This window comes from Anomaloglossus baeobatrachus, chromosome 6, assembly GCF_048569485.1.
Source record: "Anomaloglossus baeobatrachus isolate aAnoBae1 chromosome 6, aAnoBae1.hap1, whole genome shotgun sequence".
Lineage (NCBI taxonomy): Eukaryota > Metazoa > Chordata > Amphibia > Anura > Aromobatidae > Anomaloglossus > Anomaloglossus baeobatrachus.
Genome location: NC_134358.1, coordinates 561,206,065 through 561,214,285, shown reverse-complemented (window position 1 = coordinate 561,214,285; position 8,221 = coordinate 561,206,065). Strand labels below are relative to the sequence as shown.

The 8,221-nt window shown below is 56.8% G+C and overlaps 1 protein-coding gene across 1 annotated transcript in view; it reads left to right on the top strand.

Moving 5' to 3' along the window:
• Positions 1-7,593: 7,593 nt before the first annotated feature.
• Positions 7,594-8,221, top strand: part of SOSTDC1 (sclerostin domain containing 1) — an 11,974-nt gene continuing 11,346 nt past the window's right edge. Inside the window, exon 1 of the mRNA XM_075316881.1 lies at positions 7,594-7,813. Coding sequence (XP_075172996.1) covers positions 7,621-7,813 — 193 coding nt within the window. The 5' untranslated portion in view covers positions 7,594-7,620. The remainder of the gene's footprint in view (positions 7,814-8,221) is intronic.

Sequence of the window (8,221 nt, the reverse complement as noted above, 5' to 3'; positions counted from 1 at the left end):
CGCTCTCACATGCCGGTGGCTGGGCGCTCAGCTAAGCGCTCTCACATGCCGGCGGCCAGGCGATCAGCTAAGCGCTCTCACATGCCGGCGGCAGCCGGGCGATCAGCTGAGTGCTCTCACATGCCGGCGGCCAGGCGATCAGCTGAGCGCTCTCACATGCCGGCGGCCAGGCGATCAGCTGAGAGCTCTCACATGCCGGTGGCCAGGCGATCAGCTGAGCGCTCTCACATGCCGGTGGCTGGGCGCTCAGCTAAGCGCTCTCACATGCCGGCGGCCGGGCGATCAGCTGAGCGCTCTCACATGCCGGCGGCCAGGCGATCAGCTGAGCGCTCTCACATGCCGGCGGCCAGGCGATCAGCTGAGTGCTCTCACATGCCGGCGGCCAGGCGATCAGCTGAGAGCTCTCACATGCCGGTGGCCAGGCGATCAGCTGAGCGCTCTCACATGCCGGTGGCTGGGCGCTCAGCTAAGCGCTCTCACATGCCGGCGGCCGGGCGATCAGCTGAGCGCTCTCACATGCCGGCGGCCAGGCGATCAGCTGAGAGCTCTCACATGCCGGTGGCCAGGCGATCAGCTGAGCGCTCTCACATGCCGGTGGCTGGGCGCTCAGCTAAGCGCTCTCACATGCCGGCGGCCAGGCGATCAGCTGAGCGCTCTCACATGCCGGCGGCCGGGCGCTCAGCTGAGAGCTCTCACATGCCGGTGGCCAGGCGATCAGCTGAGCGCTCTCACATGCCGGTGGCTGGGCGCTCAGCTAAGCGCTCTCACATGCCGGCGGCCGGGCGATCAGCTGAGCGCTCTCACATGCCGGCGGCAGCCGGGCGATCAGCTGAGTGCTCTCACATGCCGGCGGCCAGGCGATCAGCTGAGCGCTCTCACATGCCGGCGGCAGCCGGGCGATCAGCTGAGCGCTCTCACATGCCAGCGGCCGGGCGCTCAGCTGATCGCTCTCACATGCCAGCGGCCGGGCGCTCAGCTGATCGCTCTCACATGCTGGCGGCCGGGCGCTCAGCTGATCGCTCTCACATGCTGGCGGCCGGGCGCTCAGCTGATCGCTCTCACATGCTGGCTGCCGGGCGCTCAGCTGATCGCTCTCACATGCTGGCGGCCGGGCGCTCAGCTGATCGCTCTCACATGCTGGCGGCCGGGTGCTCAGCTGAGTGCTCTCACATGCCGGCGGCCGGGTGCTCAGCTGAGTGCTCTCACATGCTGGCGGCCGGGTGCTCAGCTGTGCGCTCTCACATGCCGGCGGCCGGGCGCTCAGCTGAGTGCTCTCACATGCCGGCGGCCGGGCGCTCAGCTGAGTGCTCTCACATGCCGGCAGCCGGGTGCACAGCTGAGTGCTCTCACATGCCGGCAGCCGGGTGCTCAGCTGAGTGCTCTCACATGCCGGCGGCCGGGTGCTCAGCTGAGTGCTCTCACATGCTGGCGGCCGGGTGCTCAGCTGAGTGCTCTCACATGTCGGCAGCCGGGTGCTCAGCTGAGTGCTCTCACATGCCGGCGGCCGGGTGCTCAGCTGAGTGCTCTCACATGCCGGCGGCCGGGTGCTCAGCTGAGTGCTCTCACATGCCGGCAGCCGGGTGCTCAGCTGAGTGCTCTCACATGCCGGCGGCCGGGTGCTCAGCTGAGTGCTCTCACATGCCGGCAGCCGGGTGCTCAGCTGATCGCTCTCACATGCCGGCGGCCGGGCGCTCAGCTGATCGCTCTCAATCTCCGGCGGCCGGGTGCTCAGCTGATCGCTCTCACATGCCCGGCGGCCGGGCGATCAGCTGAGAGCTCTCACATGCCGGCGGCCGGGCGATCAGCTGAGAGCTCTCACATGCCGGCGGCCGGGTGCTCAGCTGAGTGCTCTCACATGCTGGCGGCCGGGCGCTCAGCTGATCGCTCTCACATGCTGGCGGCCGGGCGCTCAGCTGATCGCTCTCACATGCTGGCGGCCGGGCGCTCAGCTGATCACTCTCAATATCCGGCGGCCGGGTGCTCAGCTGATCGCTCTCACATGCCGGCGGCCGGGCGCTCAGCTGAGAGCTCTCACATGCCGGCGGCCGGGCGCTCAGCTGAGAGCTCTCACATGCCGGCGGCCGGGCGCTCAGCTGAGAGCTTTCACATGCCGGCGGCCGGGTGCTCAGCTGAACGTTCGGCCACCGAGAAACAAAATAAAGTTTCTGTGATTTACAAAAAAAATAAATAAAAAAAAATGAGCATGCGCAGTGAAAAATAAAGGTTTCCGCCGCTCAAAATAAGTTACATGCTGCGTTCCTTCCGCCCGACGCAGCGTCAAAATAACGACGCTGCATCGTCCAGCGGATGCAACGCTGACACTTGCGTTACAGTGCGTCGTCCATACAAGTCTATGGAGAATAGCGCAGTGCGTTAACGGACTGCGCTATTCTCCATAGTGACGGACTGCGCTGAACGCAAGTGTGAAAGTACCCTTACATCCGTTGTGCATCCATTTTTTGACGGATCCGTCGTGATCCGTTTGTGTTTGGGACAGCCCAATGGGTGTGCCAAACATGCTGGGCATGCTCAGTAGAGCATGACGGAATCCAGCACCATAAACATCCATAATAGCTTGTGACGGATGGCGACGGACACCTGCGGAGTCTGTTTTTTTGCCGCTCCAAAAAATGTTACATTCAGCTTTACTCTTGCACGATGGTCAGTCATTCCACGACTGATCGTCACGCGGCGGATGCCACGCAGGGCCATCAGTCACAATCCATCGCTAATAGAAGTCTATGGGGAAAAAACGGATTCCTGCAAAATATTTTGCAGGATACTGTAATTCCTCAAGGTGACGGAAACAAAACGGAAATGTGAACATAGCCTAACAAGGTTCCAGAATTAGATACATTGTGAGACCCAACCGCAACGTATCGGACACAAGCCGCCATCACTATAGGCTATCCGTGTCACGGAGAGAGAAGGTTTACTCTTGTCTCATACTCAGGACTCTTTTCTATGTGCCCCACTAGCCAAAAGTCGTGGTACCCTCTCCACTCCTCCTGTTGTTCTGTTTGCTGTTAGTCTATGAGATCCTGAAGAGTTACAGTCGTGACTATGAGCATGCATGCACCGCCGGCCCGATCCGTGTGCTCTCCCATACTGCAGATTTGGAGGGGCGCAGGGCGCCCGGAGATATCCGCATTCAGCAATCTCACAGCTCCACTTCCAATCACTGCCACCTCTTTGCCTAGGAAACCTGCCGCCTCTGATAGACCGCGGAGGTGGCCAGTAACTAAGGCAACGAGCTGTCAAACTATAAAATTAAAAACTATCATAAAAAAATACTTAAAAATGCAGAGGATTTTTCATAAAAAAATAAATTGCAAAGTCATTTTTACAAATGCTTTGCATTTTTTAGTATTTACAAATACAGCTCCAACTCTGGGGACACCCAACTATCTGTAATCTACATAAAATAAATAGATACAGTGGCATGCAAAAGTTTGTGCACCCCTGGTTAAAATGACCGTTATTGTGAACAGTTAAGCAAGTTGAAGATGAAATGATCTATAAAAGGCAGAAAGTTATAGATGACACATTTCATTTGTGCTTTAGGCTCCCAATTTTTTTTTTACATTTTAAAATGAACAAAAAAGCAAAATGGGCCAATGCAAAAGTATTGGCACCTTGCATGGTTAGTACCTAGTAGCGCCGCCTTTAGCAAGTATCGCAGCTTGCAAACACATTTTGTAGCAAGCAAGAGTGTTTCAATTCTTGTTTGAGTTTTTTTTTCCCTCTATTCTTTCTTCGAGACGTCTTCCAGTTCTGTGAGATTCCTGGCTCGTCTTGCATGTACTGCTCTTCCTTGGAGACTTCTTCCAGTTCTGTGAGATTCCTGTCTTGTCTTGCATGCACTGCTCTTCCTTGGAGACATGTTCCAGTTCTGTGAGATTCCTGGCTCATCTTGCATACACTGCTCTTATTTGGAAACTTCCTCCAGTTCTGTGAGATTCCTGGCTCATCTTGCATGCACTGCTCTTCCTTGGAGACGTCTTCCAGTTTTGTGAGATTCCTGGCTCGTCTTGCATGCACTGCTCTTCCTTGGAGACGTCTTCCAGTTCTGTGAGATTCCTGGCTCGTCTTGCATGCATTGCTCTTCCTTGGAAACTTCCTCCAGTTCTGTGAGATTCCTGGCTTGTCTTGCATGCTCTGCTCTTCCTTGGAGAAATCTTCCAGTTCTGTGAGATTCCTGGCTCGTCTTGCATGCTCTGCTCTTCCTTGGAGAAATCTTCCAGTTCTGTGAGATGCCTGGCTTTTCTTGCATGCATTGCTCTTCCTTCGAGACGTCTTCCAGTTCTGTGAGACTCCTGGCTCATCTTGCATGCTCTGCTCTTGTGAGGTCTAGCCACAGATTTTCAATGAAGTTCAGATCAGTGGACTGTGAGGACCATTGTAAAACCTTCAGCTTGTGCCTTTTGAGGTCGTCTATTGTGGATTTGACATGTGTTTAGGATCATTATCCATTTGTAGAAGCCATCCTCTTTTCTCTTCTTTTCTCCTCTTTTCAACTGCAGCTCTTTTACAGATAGTTTTATGTTTGCATCAAAAATTTGTAGAAATTTTACTAAATCCATTCTTCCCACTACCTATGAAATTTTCCTCGTGACATTTGCTACAACACAACCCCAAAGCATGACTGATCCACAGCCATGCTTAATGGTTGGCGAGATACTCTTCTTTTAAAATTCTGTGCCCTTTATTCTCTGCACTGCTCTGAACTGCCCCCCAGCCAGCCTGTGAAGGAGACGGCTCCAGCTCTGCTACATCAGTCCTCTCTGGAAGGGGTGGGGGCAGCTCTGCTACACCAGCTCTCTCTGTCTGGGGGGCAGGGGTGGGAGTGTGAAGGAGACACCTCCAGCTCTGCTCCGTCAGTCCTCTAGGGGGGAGACAGTTTCAGCTCTGCTACATCATTCCTCTCTGTCTAGGAGGGGTGGGGAGGTAGGCAGCTCTCCAGCTCTGCTACATCAGCTCTTTCTGTCTGGGGGGACCGTAGGGGGGGGGGTGAGGGAGACACCTCCAGCTCTGCTATATCAATCCTCTCGGGATGGTGGGAAGGAGGGGGGACAGCTCCAGCTCTGCTACATCATTCCTCTCTGTCTGGGAGGGGGGAAGGTAGGGGAAGGAGACAGCTCTACAGCTCCGCTACATCGGTCGCCTCTGGGGGGGGGGGTGAGAGAGACAACTCCAGCTCTGCTGCATCAGTTCTCTCTGTCTGGGTCTGGGGGGGACAGCTACAGCACCGCTAAATTGGTGTTCTCTGGAGGGGGGAGGATGAAAGGATGATACCTCCATTTCGTCCTGTCTGGTGGTGTAAAGGTAACATGTTCAGCTCTGCTACATCAGACCTGTCTCGGGGGTGAAGGAGACAGCTCCAGCTCTGCTACATCAGTCCTGTCTGAGGGTGTGAAGGAGACAGCTCCAGCTCTGCTACATCAGTCCTGTCTGGGGAGTGGGAAGGAGACAGCTCCAGCTTTGCTACATCAATCCTGTCTGGGGGTGGAAAGGAGACAGCTCCAGCTCTGCTACATCAGTCCTGTCTGGGGAGTGGGAAGGAGACAGCTCCAGCTCTGCTACATCAGTCCTGTCTGAGGGTGTGAAGGAGACAGCTCTAGCTCTGCTACATCAGTCCTGTCTGGGGGTGGAAAGGAGACAGCTCCAGCTCTGCTACATCAGTCCTGTCTGGGGAGTGGGAAGGAGACAGCTCCAGCTCTGCTACATCAGTCCTGTCTGAGGGTGTGAAGGAGACAGCTCCAGCTCTGCTACATCAGTCCTGTCTGGGGGTGGAAAGGAGACAGCTCTAGCTCTGCTACATCAGTCCTGTCTGGGGAGTGGGAAGGAGACAGCTCCAGCTCTGCTACATCAGTCCTGTCTGGGGAGTGGGAAGGAGACAGCTCCAGCTCTGCTACATCAGTCCTGTCTGGGGAGTGGGAAGGAGACAGCTCCAGCTCTGCTACATCAGTCCTGTCTGGGGAGTGGGAAGGAGATAGCTCCAGCTCTGCTACATCAGTCCTGTCTGGGGAGTGGGAAGGAGACAGCTCCAGCTCTCTACATCAGTCCTGTCTGGGGAGTGGGAAGGAGACGGCTCTAGCTCTGCTATATCAGTCCTGTCTGGGGAGTGGGAAGGAGACGGCTCCAGCTCTCTACATCAGTCCTGTCTGGGGAGTGGGAAGGAGACAGCTCCAGCTCTGCTACATCAGTCCTGTCTGGGGAGTGGGAAGGAGACAGCTCTAGCTCTGCTATATCAGTCCTGTCTGAGGGTGTGAAGGAGACAGCTCTAGCTCTGCTACATCAGTCCTGTCTGGGGAGTGGGAAGGAGACAGCTCCAGCTCTGCTACATCAGTCCTGTCTGGGGGTGGAAAGGAGACAGCTCCAGCTCTGCTACATCGGTCCTGTCTGGGGAGTGGGAAGGAGACAGCTCTAGCTCTGCTATATCAGTCCTGTCTGGGGGTGGAAAGGAGACAGCTCCAGCTCTGCTACATCAGTCCTGTCTGGGGAGTGGGAAGGAGACAGCTCTAGCTCTGCTATATCAGTCCTGTCTGGGGAGTGGGAAGGAGACAGCTCCAGCTCTGCTACATCAGTCCTGTCTGGGGAGTGGGAAGGAGACAGCTCTAGCTCTCTACATCAGTCCTGTCTGGGGAGTGGGAAGAAGGAGACAGCTCCAGCTCTGCTACATCAGTCCTGTCTGGGGAGTGGGAAGGAGACGGCTCCAGCTCTGCTACATCAGTCCTGTCTGGGGGTGGAAAGGAGACAGCTCTAGCTCTGCTATATCAGTCCTGTCTGGGGAGTGGGAAGGAGACAGCTCCAGCTCTGCTACATCAGTCCTGTCTGGGGGTGGAAAGGAGACAGCTCTAGCTCTGCTATATCAGTCCTGTCTGGGGAGTGGGAAGGAGACAGCTCTAGCTCTGCTACATCAGTCCTGTCTGGGGAGTGGGAAGAAGACAGCTCTAGCTCTGCTACATCAGTCCTGTCTGGGGAGTGGAAAGGAGACAGCTCCAGCTCTGCTACATCAGTCCTGTCTGGGGAGTGGGAAGAAGGAGACAGCTCCAGCTCTGCTACATCAGTCCTGTCTGGGGAGTGGGAAGGAGACGGCTCCAGCTCTGCTACATCAGTCCTGTCTGGGGAGTGGGAAGGAGACAGCTCTAGCTCTGCTACATCAGTCCTGTCTGGGGAGTGGGAAGGAGACAGCTCCAGCTCTGCTACATCAGTCCTGTCTGGGGAGTGGGAAGGAGACAGCTCCAGCTCTGCTACATCAGTCCTGTCTGGGGAGTGGGAAGGAGACAGCTCTAGCTCTGCTACATCAGTCCTGTCTGGGGAGTGGGAAGGAGACAGCTCCAGCTCTGCTACATCAGTCCTGTCTGGGGAGTGGGAAGGAGACAGCTCCAGCTCTGCTACATCAGTCCTGTCTGGGGAGTGGGAAGGAGACAGCTCCAGCTCTGCTACATCAGTCCTGTCTGGGGAGTGGGAAGGAGACAGCTCCAGCTCTGCTACATCGGTCCTCTCCGGGCTGGGACTGCTGCAGCTTCCTCCCCCTCTGGTCCCTCCCATCCTCCACCCTGCAGAAGGTATATAAGGGCCGGTGCCCAGAGCAGAGTCACACAGCCGGGAGCAGCCATGATCGTCTGCAGCCTGCACTGCTGCCTCCTCTACCTGCTCTGCTGCCTCTTTAAGAGCTGCCAGTCCTTCAAGAACGATGCCACGGAGATCCTGTACTCACACGTGGACAAACCCCCGGCGGCCGGGGCCAACAGCAGCGCCATCAACCAGGCGAGGAACGGGGGCCGACACCCCGCCGCGGACCGCACAGGTGAGGCAGGGCACTACAAGTCCCACAATAGCCGCGGACCGCACAGGTGAGGCCGGGGCACTACAAGTCCCACAATAGCCGGGGAGCGCACAGGTGAGGCAGGGGCACTACAAGTCCCACAATAGCCGGGGACCGCACAGGTGAGGCCGGGGCACTACAAGTCCCACAATAGCCGCGGAGCGCACAGGTGAGGCAGGGCACTACAAGTCCCACAATAGCCGGGGAGCGCACAGGTGAGGCCGGGGCACTACAAGTCCCACAATAGCCGGGGAGCGCACAGGTGAGGCCGGGCACTACAAGTCCCACAATAGCCGGGGAGCGCACAGGTGAGGCAGGGGCACTACAAGTCCCACAATAGCCGCGGAGCGCACAGGTGAGGCCGGGGCACTACAAGTCCCACAATAGCCG